We start from the raw sequence: 15,090 nt of genomic DNA, 5'->3' as shown, positions 1-15,090 counted from the left end.
TTTGCATGTTTTCAAGGTTTATCCATGTTGTAGCATGAATTGGTATTTTGTGTAGTACTTTCACACAAGTCTTCCAGTAGAAAAGTACAAAGGAGGGGTGTCTGGGTGGCTCAGTCGGTTAAGCGTCCGACTTCGGCTCAGGTCACGATCTCGCGGTTCGTGAGTTCAAGCCCCACGTCAGGCTCTGTGCTGATGGCTCAGAGCCTGGAGCCTGTTTCAGATTCTGTGTTTCCCTCTCTCTCTGCCCCTCCCCCGTTCATGCTCTCTCTCTGTCTCAAAAATAAATAAATGTTAAAAAAAAATTAAAAAACAAAAGTACAAAGGAAAGGATCTTTAAAAAGAAAAAAGTTGAAGCCTTTGTCCCCCCTCCCTTTTTGCCTTTGTTTCCCTTTTTAAGGAATGGAGGTGGGTGGCAGATACACTAAGGATCTGAATTTTACCCAGATTGCATGGGGCTCATTTGGCTGGGGTGGTTATTTGAATGTTGAGGTCTAAGAGCTTGAGCTGTGGTGCTGTCATGTCTCATTTACTTAGCTTTTTGAACACTTGACATTGGGTACAAATGTATTGAAATTCTTTGCTAGAAAATGCAAGTTCTAAGTTTTATGAAAGATATTAGCTTTATTGGGTTTTATTAAATACTATTTTTGCTATTTATAAATTTCAGAAAACCCAATTTTCAAAATTAGCCAATAATCTCCTGATTTAATTACTCTTTATACTTTAGAGTTTGTCCTCCCAAGACTTACTTTAATTTTTTTTTTTTTTTGAGAGAGAGAGAGAGAGAGGCAGAGTGCAAATGGGGGGAGGGGCAGAGACAGGAAGACACAGGCCCCAGGCTCTGACCTGTCACCACAGAGCCCAACGTGGGGCTCGAACCCATGAACTGCGAGATCATGACCTGAGCCAAAGTGGGAGGCTCAACTGACTGAGCCACCCAGGTGCCCCTCCCAAGACTTACTTTATTTTTTTTTAATTTTTTTTAATGTTTTATTTATTTTTGACAGAAAGACAAAGCATGAGCAGGGGAGGGGCAGAGAGAGAGAGAGGGAGACACAGAATCCGAAGCAGACTCCAGGCTCTGAGCTGGCAGCCCAGAGCCCGACGCGGGGCTCAAACTCACAGACTGCGAGATCATGACCTGAGCCGAAGTTGGATGCTCAACCGACTAAGCCACCCAGGCGCCCCCTCCCAAGACTTTAAAAAAATTTTTTTTAACATTTTATTTATTTTTGAGACAGAGACAGAGCATGAACGGGGGAGGGGCAGAGAGAGAGGGAGACACAGAATCGAAAGCAGGCTCCAGGCTCTGAGCCATCAGCCCAGAGCCCGACGCGGGGCTCGAACTCACAGACCACGAGATCATGACCTGAGCCGAAGTCGGACGCCCAACCAACTGAGCCACCCAGGCGCCCCACCCAAGCCTTATTTTAAATGAATATTTGCATGTGTGTGTGTAGAATGTGTGTGTGTGTGTGTATTTATATATTTATGTATTTATTTACATATACAAACCTTGTATGTGCACTCAAATATACACAAACATACATATATGCATACCTGTGTGTATACACACATTTTGCATTTAACAAATTGGGACCATCTATCTTAGTGTTTTGAAGTCATATTTTTTCCCTGGTGTTTGCAGCCATCTTTACACATCAAATTTAGAGTTATATCATGTCTTTTAATATCTAATAGGCTTATTTTTTATTAGAGAAACTAGGTCAACATGTGAAACTTTCATTTTAGGAACATTTAACAATTTATATCTTCTCTTTTCTCTTTCGTTGCAAAATGTCTTTTCTTAGCAAAACCGTGTAGTTGGGGCAATGCAACTCTACTCTGTGGATAGGAAAGTTTCACAACCCATAGAAGGCCATGCCGCTGCTTTTGCAGAGTTCAAGAGCGAAGGGAATGCCAAGCCTGCCACCCTTTTCTGCTTTGCTGTGCGTAGTCCCACAGGGGGCAAGGTAAGATCTCCACTTTCTTTTCTCCCTTGGAAAAGTGTCCTGAGTCAGTGTTAAGAGTCTGTACAGTGTAAATTGGTAGCCACTTAGTCAGTGATCCAAAACCAGTTTATAATTGGGAGTGGGGAATAGTCTGCAGGTGCTTCGTATAAATGAAGGCTTTTACAGTATTTAGAACAACTCATCTATTGTACATGTTGGTGGTTTCACAGCCAGTCTTTGTAAAGTCAGTGACGTGAAGTCACCTATCAATTAATTGGTCCCTTTGCCCTAAATATCCTCTTTCACAAAGTCTACTGAGCATGGGCTAGGCACACATGGTTTCTGCTCTCACACAGTAGTCTCATGGAGGCGACAGCTGTGAAAGAACCACTGTATGCTATCCTGATGAAAGGCACAGGTCCTATATGGTTCTGCCTAGGTGCTGGGGTTGGGGTGGGAGCTGCAAGGAGAAGGCCATGCTCTGGGAGCAAGTTGAGTTTTATTCAGCTCGAGTACATGGCTAGCATCTGTTTGGCAGGAGTGCCATGGGCAGAGCTGTGAGGTCTAAGAGTTCATGATGTCAGTGAGACCTGCAATTCCAGGGTTGCATTACTCACTTGGAAAGTGGCCTGAAAACATGGTCCTTATCTCAGTATACTCTTATCATACTTCCTGAACTCATTATTTTGGGTTGGTCACTAGCCCTGAAGTATTCCCCAAATAAGAAGAGCACTGGATCAGTATGTGGCTTCCTAGACTTCCTCATCTTGAATATGGCTAATTGTCTCTCATGTAATAAATATAATGCCCTCCTTAATTGAGAACCAATAGAAAAATAGGAGTCAGGCAAAAATATCAGCCTACTCTGTCACCTTAGACTGAGGCTTTCTACCTCGTCACAGACAGCCGGGCAGCCACAGTCACCCTTGAAAGAACAGAACCCTTCCTGGCCGAGCTGCCTGTGAAGAAGAGCACAGAACAAGCACCCCTGTAAGACAGGTGTGCCTGCTTATCTCCTGCACTCAGCTGTCAGGAAGGCTGGTCCCCTCAGGGCAGTCTTCATGGCAGAGACCCCCACAGCAGCTGTCCCAAGAGCCACCTATATTCTGTGGTTGAATCTCCCCTCCCCTGCCCTAGTGGCAGGTGAGGGTCCCTTCAGTGATTTCCTCAGCCTGTGCCCCTTGCACAGGCCTTCCTTCTAATCCAGCCCAGCTGCACTTATGGCTCTCTAGTCTCATATGGATCCCAGTTTTGTCTGCACTCCAGTTACTTGTTCCTTTCTCACAGGCAGGTACCACTTGTCCATAGTCTCACCCTTCTCTCACCACCTCCCAAAGAAGTCTGGCTTCTTTACCCAGGCCCCCACTTCTGTTGGCAGTGCCACCATCCTTCCCAAATCTTAAGCAAGAAACGAGAGTTCTCAAGCTCCATTCTGTTTGTGTTGCCACTGTCCAGCCTCTAGCAAGTCTCACATCTGTAGCACATGAGTCTCTTGTTACCCATATTTGGGTTAGAGAATAATAGGTCCTCAGACCCACTCCACCCATCAAAAAGAATTTCCCCCAACTACCATCTCTCTTAAAGTGCCCGTATGCTAGGAGTTTCAGTCTCCCTGCATCTTAACTCACAGTGGCCCCTGCTCACTTGCTACATCAGCCCTCCCCTTCTAGCCCATCTCTCTGCTTGCCTCAAGCCTCTTTGGTGTTTCCCTTCTCCCTCTCTGCTAGGCCAAATCCAAACTAAGTGTATACTCATAAGTTTCCTCTACTGGACACCCCCTCCAACCCTCATTGTTTCACGTCTCTGATCCACCTCCACTCATGATTTTTTCCCCAGACTTGTTTCTAGCGGTGGTACCTTTTTATTAGATGAGAGGAACTTGAAGCTGTTCTGATAAAAGCAGGGACAGAACTTGTCCACTGTCATTCTTTCCGATTCTCCAAGGATTTTTATGCCCCCCAGCATAACCTTAAAAAAACTCTCAGGCCTTTGGCACGATCAACTGTCTTGTGAGTTTGGCATTCAGTTACATGATCTTGTCAGTTGATGTGTGTTAGCCTGAGCCCATGTCCAGGAGAGCCCCTTGTTTCATGGGCATTCACACTAATGGCCAGAGAGGGGGCAAGTGACTCAGCCAACATGCTAGAACTAAACTTTGCTCAGGTTTCCTGGCATTGGTTTTTCCTATTGTCCTTGGTAGCAGGCAGTAGGTTAGTGAATAGCATGAGCACTCCAACCAAGAGATTTTCTTGTCTTGTTTGAATGTAACTTTTATCATTAGTCTTACAGAGCATGGACTATGGCTGTACTTAACTGTATATTAGTTAGCATTAGTCTGCCACCAATATGTTTCCTTGGATTGACCTAAATCTCTTATCTAGTTGCACATAATCGAAGTCGGACAGCCTGCAGCAGGAAACCAGCCTTTTGTAAAGAAAGCTGTGGATGTGTTTTTCCCTCCAGAGGCTCAGACTGATTTCCCAGTGGCTATGCAGGTATGAATGTGCTGCCTGCTACATGAGTTAGAACAAATCACAGATCTTAGGTGGAGGGGAACAGCAGATAGCAGGTTCCTGTGCTTCAGAAGAATCCCAAATAGATACATTAGAACACAGAGAAGATAATGTCAGTGTTCATGTTTTAACTCATGCTGCCTTAACAACAGTCTGGAAAGGAGCACTCTTTTCTACAAACAGGACTTTGTCCGACACATACCGACATCCCAGACCTTTCCCTTTTTATTATGAAAGATTAAATGTTCACTGTAGTACCAAAATATAAAGAAGAAAACAGTCTTCTCTAGCTGAACCAATTGGCTGTAAAATATATCAAAGATTTCACTATTGGGGCGCCTGGGTGGCTTGGTCGGTTGGGCGGCCGACTTCGGCTCAGGTCATGATCTCGCGGTCCGTGAGTTCGAGCCCCGCATCGGGCTCTGGGCTGACAGTTCAGAGCCTGGAGCCTGTTTCGGATTCTGTGTCTCCCTCTCCCTCTGCCCCTCCCCTTTTCATGCTCTGTCTCTCTCTGTCTCAAAGATAAATAAACATTTTTAAAAAATTAAAAAAAAAAGATTTCACTATTTATTATATTTAAAAAGTTAGATACATCTTTTCTGAACAAAATTGGAATCACATTGTATATGTAAGATCATACAGTCTACCCCCCCCCCATTTTTGCTCAGTACATCGTAGACATTTCTATAAGGTATGCCATTCTTTGTTAATATCTTGGGAAGTAAACATTTATTTTTAGGGATGTAGTATAATTGTAGGATAGTTTAGTTATTTGCTTTTTTCTGTTCTCAAATATTTGACAATACTTAATGATGCTTTCTTTTTTAATTTTTTAATATTTTTTAAGCTAGATTTCTAGAAATAGTATGTGATCAAATGCAGTTTTTTTCCCACAAAGTGAAATTGGCCTTTTCTCTATCTTACAAAAATACATATTGTCCATTAATTTCCAATAATATCAATAAACATAATAGTAGAATTAAATATCCACTGAAATCCTACCCCACTGATAACTGTGACTGCCCCCTTTGGAAGTGTCTTTGTATGCATGCATTTACAAACATATATGCAAATAGAGTCTTATGAAATGGCTTGGCACTGGCCTTGGGCTTTATGACCTTTTCTCACTATGTTGCAGACCAACACCACTCCAATAAAATGCATATAATATTTTAATGTCTATATTATCTTTTCTGTAGATGTGCCCTAATTGATTTAGACAATCCCCCATTGGGTATTTATAGTGAATGCTTCTAGGAGCATTATTGTCCATATATCTTTGTGCATCAGTCCAAGGATAAACTGCCACATGTGAAATTGCTGCGTCAGGGGCATGTGTACAACCACACTGGCTAGTTCCTACTCCTGCCACCACCTCCCTGATAGCTGGACAGTGTCCAATGAGCTTCATGTCCTTCCTGTGGTTAATGTTGAGGTGGAATGAGTTTACCACTCATATGCATCTTGTTAATTACCTTTTCCTGATCTTGGCAGTTTTTCTCTTGGGGGTCTTTATCTTACTTGTAAGAACTCTGTAGTTTTTGGATACTAATGCCTGATGTATTTCAAATAAATATTTTTTCATAGTCCTAACAGAAGTTTATTTGGGTGTGTTCCACCTTGTAGAAGTTTTGCATTTTTATGTGGCTTTGGTGTCATGTTTTAAAAAGAATTCTACACCCCAAGGTGAAGAAAATATTCACCATATTTTCTTCTATTACTTTCTTAGTTTTATTTGCTTTTTAAAAAATTATTTTTAATGTTTATTTTTGAGAGACAGGGACAGAGTGTGAGTGGGGTTGGGGCAGAGAGTGATGGAGACACAGAATCCGGAGCAGGCTCCAGGCTCTGAGCTGTAAGCACAGAGCCCAACATGGGGTTCAAACTCACAGACTGCCAGATCATGACCTGAGGCAAAGTTGGATGCTTAACCAACTGAGCCACCCAGGAACCCCAGTTTTATTTGCTTGTTATGTAAAAATCTTTGACTCATCTGGGATTTACATTGATAAAGAACAGGATGGAGAGCCAATTCTTTACCCTCATCCTGTATCCCCGTATAGCCAGCTGGTTATATTAACATTGTGATATGAAATACCTACTCATTCATGTTAAATTCTTATATGTTTGATTCTACTTCAAGATTCTCAGTTCTGTTTGTTTTTATTTCTTCCTATGCTAGTACCCCACTTTATTTTTTGCTACCATACTTTGATTTTTTAAATTTTTTTAATGTTTATTTATTATTGAGAGACACAGAGAGACACTACATGAGCATGGGAGGGGCAGAGAGAGTAGGAGACACAGAATCCAAAGCAGGCTCCAGGTTCTGAGCTGTCAGCACACAGCCCAACGTGGGGCTCAAACTCACAAACTGCGAGATCATGACCTGAGCTGAAGTTGGACGCTCAACTGACTGAGCCACCCAGGCACCCCTACCATACTTTAAAATTACTATAACTTTGAGGGGTGCCTGGATGGCTTGGTTGGCTGAGCCTCCAACTTCATCTCAGGTCATGATCTCATGGTTTGTGGGTTCAGGCCTATGTCAGGCTCTGTGCTGACAGCTCAGAGCCTGGAGCCAGCTTCAGATTCTGTGTCTCCCTCTCTCTGCCCTTCTCCCTCTCACTTTCTGTCTCTCTCTCTCAAAAGTGAATAAACATTAAAAAAAATAATAGAGTAAAATAATAAAATAAAGTAACATAATGATAGGTTTGGGGCGCCTGGCTGGCTCAGTTGCTGGCTGTGACTCTTGATCTTGCAGTGGAGATCTTTAAATTAAAAAAAAAATTTTTATGTTTATTTATTTTTGAGAGAGACAGAGTGTGAGCAGCAAGTGGTAGAGAGAGAGGAAGAAACAGAATCTGAAGCAGGCTCCAGGCTCTGAGCTGTCAGCACAGAGCCCAACATGGAGCTCGAACTCATGAACCACAAGATCATGACCTGAGCTGAAGTTGGATGCTTAACCAATTGAGCCACTCAGGTGCCCCGAGATCTTTTAATTTTTAAAATAAACAAACAAATAAAATTACTCTAGGTTTCATAATAATTTATTTTTTTAGAGAGAGAGAGAGAGAACAATAGCACAAGCAGAGGAGCAAGGGGGAGCAGAGGGGCAGAGGGAGGGAGCAAGAGGGAGAGAGAAAGAGAGAGAAAGAGAATCCCAAGCAGGGGTCACACTCAGTGTGGAGCCCAGTGGGGCACTTGATCTAACGACTGCAAGGCCATGACCTGAGCCAAAATCAAGAGTCAGATGCTTAACCAAATGAACCACCCAGGCACCCCTATAATAACTTTTTTGTTAACATTTATTTATTTTTGGGAGAGAGAGAGAGCAAGTGAGCAAGTGTGCAAGTGGGGGAGGGGCAGAGAGAGAGGGAGACACAGAATCCTTAGCAGGCTCCAGGCTCTGAGCTGTCAGCACAGAGCCCAATATGGGGCTTGAACTCACGAGCTGTGAGATCATGAGCTGAAGTTGGATGCCTAACCAACTGAGCCACACAGGCAGCCTCCTTATAATAACTTTTTAAAGTTTATTTTGTTTTTAGTAATCTCTATACCCCACGTGGGGCTTGAACTCATGAACTAGAGCCCTGAGATCAAGAGTCACATGTTTTTCCAACTGAGCCAGCCAGGCGCCCCATACAATAATTTAATTTGGCAAGTTAATCAGTCTTTCTCCCACCCCTTCAGAATTTCTCATGTGTTAAATCTTCTGTAGGAGTTAATACAACTTGGCAAAGGTCAAAGGTTACTAAATGGTGGTGGAGGGCAAGCTGAAATGTGAACACAGTGTATGAGGTCTTTTCCCAGAACTTTCCTCTGATTTTATGAACTTGCAGCTTCTTCTAAAAGGATTTGGTAAGGAAGTAAGGAGAGGATAGTTATACCTGAAAGATAAATGAATAGCCTAATTTATTGGACCTTTATTTGAGAAGAGTTGGCCAAAGTATTGGCTTTAAAACTATTCTCAAGTGAATAAACTGAGGGTTGATGGGGGGTGGGAGGGAGGGAAAAGTGGGTGATGGGCATTGAGGAGGGCACCTGTTGGGATGAGCACTGGATGTTGTATGAAAACCAATTTGAAAATAAATTTCGTATTAAAAAAATAAAATAAAAAAAGATAAAACTATTCTCAAGTGGGTAGGACTTGACTGGAATCAACTTGGGATCTACATCTCAGCAGCATAATGCTCCCCACCAATAGTAAGTGATCTTTTGGGCTTAATAACTCAAGATCTTTCATCATTTGTGAGCTCTTTTGCCCTATTTGGCTTCTTTCTATCTGTTCTGTATCTTCCTATAGATTGGAGCTAAACATGGTGTTATTTACTTGATCACGAAATATGGCTATCTTCACATGTATGACCTAGAGTCTGGCGTGTGCATCTACATGAACCGTATCAGTGCTGACACGATATTTGTCACTGCTCCACATGAATCTACTTCTGGAATTATTGGTGTCAACAAAAAGGGACAGGTATGGAACTTGGAGGGTTCATCTCCTACCTTTTCCATTCACTAGGGACTAGAGCTTAACTTTTACTTCTCCAAGACAGTGGTCAAGTATAGTTACCTCCTGTTATTCAACTTATACCCATGTCTCCCTTCTACTTCTTGCCATTACTTTATATCACTCCTAACACAGGATCGATTCTGAGAAGAGAGTAGCTCCCTTACTGCATGAAGCTTCTCTCAGTGAAGCAGCAGTTCTGATACACACCAGCCAGACACATACTGATTGGGGAGGGTTGAAAAGCAAGTACTATGCTACCTAAATTACCTCTCTCAACTAAAGTTAAATTTTTTTTAATGTTTTATTTTTGACAGAGAGAGAGAGAGAGAGAGACAGCATGAGTGGGGGAGGGGCAGAGAGAGAGGGAGATACAGAATCTGAAACAGGCTCCAGGCTCCAAGCTGTCAGCAGAGTCCAACATGGGGCTTAAACTCACAGACAGCGAGATCATGACCTGAGCCGAGGTTGGATGCTCAACTGACTGAGCCACCCAGGCACCCCTCTCAACTAAAGTTAAAAAAAAACAGTTAGTAGAAGAAAATCTGTGCTTTTTTTTTTATTTTTTTTATTTTTAGTGTTTATTTGAGGGAGGGAGACAGAGTATGAGCATGGGAGGGGCAGAGAGAGAGGGAGACACAGAATCTGAAGCAGGCTCCAGACTCTGAGCTGTCAGCACAGAGCTGGATACGGGGCTCAAACTCACAAACCACGAGATCATGACCTGAGCCAAAGTCAAACGCTCAACCGACCAAGCCACCCAGGCGCCCTGAAAATCTGTGCTTTAAAAAAAAGAACATTTAAGAAGAAAAACTGTCGGTTCCACACCCCCAAATAGGTCATTTTGGCAGAGTGATCATCTTGAACACATCACTGGTCAATGTCCATGCAACTTTATTTTTTTTCTCACTTGGTATTTTTATAGTCTTTTAAAATAACTACATGGAATCCCATGCTGTGTCTCTACCATGATATTCTGTTGTGTTGCCATTAGGTGTTTGGCTCCTGTGCATTCTGTCACTGTTAGAGCCAACATTCTAGGCATACTCAGCCTGAGCTTTAGAATTTTGCTGATACTGCAGTACCTGAGAGCAGGATGTAGTAGTATGTGTATATCGAGCACTTTTCTAGGCTAGGCCAGTCTCACTTGTTGGGTCTTTATAGGTGCTGTCAGTTTGTGTCGAGGAAGATAACATTGTGAATTATGCAACCAGTGTGCTTCAAAATCCAGACCTTGGTCTGCGCTTGGCCATTCGTAGTAACTTGGCTGGGGCGGAGGAGTTATTCGTGAGAAAATTCACTACCCTCTTTGCACAGGGGAGCTATGCTGAAGCCGCCAAAGTAGCAGCATCTGCACCAAAGGTAATGGCCCTACAACACTGTGTACCAATCTGAGAGTGAAATAAATTATAAAAGCATTCCACTACTGATGTTGGAGTGTGTTGCTGTTTTGTTAGTTGTTTTAGCTTTAAAATTTGTGCCAATGGCATGACAACAATGAGAAATCAACAAAAAGCACAATCCTGCTGCAACAACATTTTTTTATTCTCTTCCAGTTCTCATCTACGTACATACATACATATTTCTCATGCAGCTTCTTAGCTTAGGAAATACAGAACTGTATTATACATCAAGTAGTTGTACCCTGTTTTATTTAGTCATATTCTGCTCTCGACTTTCTCTGCTCATCTAGAGTGTAACAGTACTGCTTAGGGCATTTTTTTCTGTTTATTTCATTAGGATAAATTGTCCGAGGCCTAGATCTGCTCCTAAGTAAATAAAGGGTTTTGAGTTGCTTTTCATTGAAACGATTTCTTCTTTCAAGGGATACTTATGAACAAACCATTTCTAGTCTTCACGCATGACTTTTGAGTATTTTGAATTAGAACATAATAATGGTAGAACTTCACTATTGCCAGGCTGATTTAAAAGCCTAATTCTCACTGCAGCATGCTAGGGAGGAAGTTTCTTCCTAGAAGTCACCTGTGAGACTGAGACTCGCTGTGCTTGTGGTTTTTGCTGAAGGTGGAAGCCATTGCCTTGGTAGAGGACTTTCTGTCCCTGACAATTCTGTGTGGAATTTCCATCGGCAATTTTTTTTTTTTAATATTTATTTATTTTTGAGAGAGAGAGCGAGAGACTGTGGGTGAGTGGGGGAGGGGCAGAAAGAGAGGGAGACACAGAATCCAAAGCAGGCTCCAGGCTCCAAGCTGTCAGCACAGAGCCTGACATGGGGCTCGAACCCACAAACTGTGAAGTCGGCTGCTGAACCAACTGAGCCACCCAGGCACCGCAGCGATTTTTTTTTTTTTTTAATACAAGCGAGTTAAGTAAAGGGACAGCCTTTGAGTACAGCATAACAACCTACATTTCCATTTGTCATAGGGAGTCCTGCGTACCAGTGACACAGTTCGGAAGTTCCAAAGTATTCCCGCCCAGCCTGGGCAGGCCTCTCCTTTGCTCCAGTACTTTGGAATCCTCCTTGACCAGGGTCAGCTCAATAAACTTGAATCCTTAGAACTTTGCCGTCCAGTGCTTCAGCAGGGTCGCAAGCAACTCTTAGAAAAGTGGCTGAAAGAAGATAAGGTACAAACACTTATGAAATCACAGCCCTCAGCACAGTTATTAAACTAGATCACAGGTTCCTCTGGTCCTAATCTTGCCCTCTCTCTTTGGCACACCACAGCTGGAGTGTTCAGAAGAACTTGGAGATTTGGTCAAAACTGCTGACCCTACACTTGCTCTGAGTGTGTATCTTCGGGCAAATGTGCCGAGCAAGGTTATCCAGTGTTTTGCAGAAACAGGCCAATTCCAGAAAATTGTCCTCTATGCCAAAAAGGTAATACATGCCTAACCATTAGCATTTCACAGATAATTAATTTGTGGTAGGTGGTTGCTGATTCTGAAGTTTATAAAATACCCTTCCTTCTCTGGAAGTGCTTTGGTATGAGTTGTCGGTGTTGCTGCTAGCATCTGTCATTCGGTGATAATGATTCTCTTCTCTTCAGTTTTTTATTTTCCTGTCTTATTTTTACAGTCCTTCCAGTTCCCTTCCACTTGGGGATTTTCCTGTAATTTTTTTCTTTTTCTCCCTTCTCCCTCGTGCCCCTCAGCACCGTCTGTGTGTTAAATCCATGTTTTAGCGGGCTTCCACTGCAGCTTGTGCCCAAAGCTCACTGGACGACGTGCTGGGTTTCGTCAGAGCTTGCACACTGGTTTGGATGACTTCTTTATGGTCCAGGCTGTTTGTGTAGTTGATTGTGTCTCTGCATACATGGCAGCGCCTTGAAATGGATGTTGTATTTGGCAGAGATCCTGCACATATGCATGCTAATATTGCTCCTCATTTCTTTGTAAACACAGGTTTAAAACAAAGGATGGGAGCTTTTTTTTTTAAATACTCAAGGTGTTTTGTTTATTTTTTTGATGGGTGTTACCTTGCCTCTAGGTTGGCTATACCCCAGACTGGATCTTTTTACTGAGGAGTGTGATGAGAATCAGCCCAGACCAGGGCCTGCAGTTTTCTCAAATGCTAGTGCGAGATGAGGAGCCATTGGCCAATATTGACCAGGTGAGCATGAGTTGTTTGGGATAGCTTTTTATGGCTTTGTATAATTGTCAATAAGATTCCTTTTTATTTGTTTTTCTCTTACCAGTGTCTTCCAGTCTAAAAAAATCTGATGTATTTTGTCTTCTATTCTTTTATTATTTGAATACTGTCACTTACCTTTGTTTTGAAGTATTTTAGAGGATTCATCTGTCAGGTTGTGAGAATGTTATTTCTTTTGTGTGGTGGTTGGTGGTGGGGAGTGAGGATGTCATTTTAAAACGGTAGCCCCACTTCATTATCCTCTGCTGACTAAGGCCACCTGAACTCTCTCTGTGTACTGGTTACGGTAAGTGCTCTCAGGTCTGTAGACTTTCATCCTGTGGGTGTTTGGCTCATCTGGAGTTAGGTGAACATGAGACCATTATTTTAGCATAACACACTTAGTGTGTAGACATAAACACATGTCAAGTTACCTTCAGTAAACTGGGTAAAATGGGCTCTGGGTAATACAAAGAGAGATGTAACAAAGGTTGAAGCAAGGCAAAACCAACAGCTTGTATAGATGTAAGTGCATTCATACTGGGTTGATACATAGTGGAATTTGCAGGTAGTTTGGAGATCATGTTGAAAGGGTTTGAGCCAAATTTACACAGATACCAAGGGGAAAGAAGACTCCAGATTACATCTGGTTTATATTTCATATTTCTAAAGTATTTTTAATATAAACTTTCTCCTATACTTTAAATATGGAAACAGTTACACAATCAATAACTTCATTACCTATATATCACTTCTTACTAAGTCTTATTCTTTAACTTCTATTTAACTTTAATGATCGATGTCTAAGTCAGTGTTTGCAGTTTCCTAACTGTGCCTGAATAATGAGAGTATAAGGGCTAGACACCAGGTATTGACTGCCTCTAGGATTTGATTAAGTAACAGATTGTTAAGATTGCTTGAGTCCCTTCAAAGTACTTCCTTTGATTTACTTGAATAAAAATGCCCTGTTGGTGAGGATGATATGGGTGATAATAATTTCACAAAATTACCTAGAAAGTAATGGCTATGAATTACTTGAATTTTGATAATGAGAAAATGCAGGACAACTGGCTGGCTCAGTCAGCAGAGCAGGCAACTCCTGATCTCGGGGTTGTGAGTTTGAGCCCCACATTGGGTGTAGAGATTACTAAAAAACTAAAATAAAAACTAAAAAAAAAAAAAAGAGAGAAAATGCAAAGGAAGGAACTAATGGTTGAATTTCTAAATGAGATTCAATTTCAGGAGCTATCTGAATAGGAAAATAAAATAGTTTCCTTTGGGTAAATATGTGGCTTTCAATCTGTTTCAGATTGTAGACGTTTTCATGGAAAACAGTTTAATTCAGCAGTGTACCTCCTTCTTGTTGGATGCCTTGAAAAATAATCGCCCAGCTGAGGGGCACCTCCAGACGCGCCTTTTGGAGATGAACCTGATTCACGCACCCCAGGCAAGTGACATTTCTAGGCTCTAACCATAGGACAGAGCACCTGTTTTACTTCTCTGTGGGACTTGCACACCTAAACACAGTGGCTTTGGGCTGGGATGTGCTCATGCCTCAGGGGGCACTCTCCAAGACTTTCCTGCAAGAAAGTTCTAGAATCCATGGTGCAAAACTTTCATAGAGACTTTTGCACCTGGGACATCTTTTCTTTTCGTTTTTCTTTTCTTCATTGTGGTAAAGTGCACATAACAAAATTTACCATTTTAGCCATTTTTTTGAAGTTTTTTTTAAATGTTTATTTATTTTGAGAGAGCGAGAGAGTGAGCACATGAGCAGGAGAGAGAATCCCAAGCAGGTTCCACGCTATCAGCTCAGAGCCCGACGTGGGACTTGATCCCACTAACTGTGAGATCATGACCTGAGCCAAAATCAAGAGTCAGATGCTTAACCAACTGAGCCACCCAGGGACCCCTACCATTTTAGCCATTTTTAAGTGCATGATTTAGTGGCCTTAAGTACATTCACAGTATTGCGCAACCATTACCACTGTATATTTCCAGAACTTTTTATAATCATGAACAGAAAATCTGTATCCATTAAGCAGTAACTCCCCATTCCCTCCCCCAGCCCTTGGTAACTCCTGTTTCGCTTACTGTTTCTATGAATTTGCCTATTTTAGATACTTCATATAAGTAGAATCATATGATATTTGTCCTTTTTTCTGGCTTGTTCACTTAGTATATTGTCTTCAGGATTCATCCATGTTGTGACATACATCAGAATTTCATTCCTTTTTATGTCTGAATAATATTCCATCATATGTGTATGTCACATTTTCTGTACCTGTTTATTTGTTGATGACACTGGGTTGCTTTCACCCTGTAACTGTTGCAGATAGAGCTGCTAGGAGTATTGGTGTACAGGTATCAGTTTGAGTTCCTGTGTTCAGCTCTTTGGGGCATACATCCAGAAGTGGAATTGCCAAATTATATGGTAATTCTGTATGTAACTTGTTGCAGTACCACCATACTATATTTCAAGCATTACACCATTTTATATTCCCACCACAGTATATGAGTATT

General features: G+C 41.9%; 1 protein-coding gene across 3 annotated transcripts in view; it reads left to right on the top strand.

Moving 5' to 3' along the window:
- CLTCL1 (clathrin heavy chain like 1) overlaps positions 1–15,090 on the top strand; it is a 105,161-nt gene that overhangs the window by 39,833 nt on the left and 50,238 nt on the right. For all 3 annotated transcript variants that reach the window (XM_058692973.1, XM_058692972.1, XM_058692971.1), the window contains 8 exons: positions 1,812–1,973; positions 4,334–4,447; positions 8,772–8,945; positions 10,143–10,340; positions 11,364–11,564; positions 11,665–11,817; positions 12,427–12,549; positions 13,877–14,014. In XM_058692973.1, the coding sequence (XP_058548956.1) occupies positions 1,812–1,973; positions 4,334–4,447; positions 8,772–8,945; positions 10,143–10,340; positions 11,364–11,564; positions 11,665–11,817; positions 12,427–12,549; positions 13,877–14,014 (1,263 nt within the window). The remainder of the gene's footprint in view (positions 1–1,811; positions 1,974–4,333; positions 4,448–8,771; positions 8,946–10,142; positions 10,341–11,363; positions 11,565–11,664; positions 11,818–12,426; positions 12,550–13,876; positions 14,015–15,090) is intronic.

Source organism: Neofelis nebulosa, chromosome 11, assembly GCF_028018385.1.
Source record: "Neofelis nebulosa isolate mNeoNeb1 chromosome 11, mNeoNeb1.pri, whole genome shotgun sequence".
Taxonomy (NCBI): domain Eukaryota; kingdom Metazoa; phylum Chordata; class Mammalia; order Carnivora; family Felidae; genus Neofelis; species Neofelis nebulosa.
Note: the sequence above shows the minus strand (reverse complement) of the source record. Positions and strands in the feature narration are given on the sequence as shown.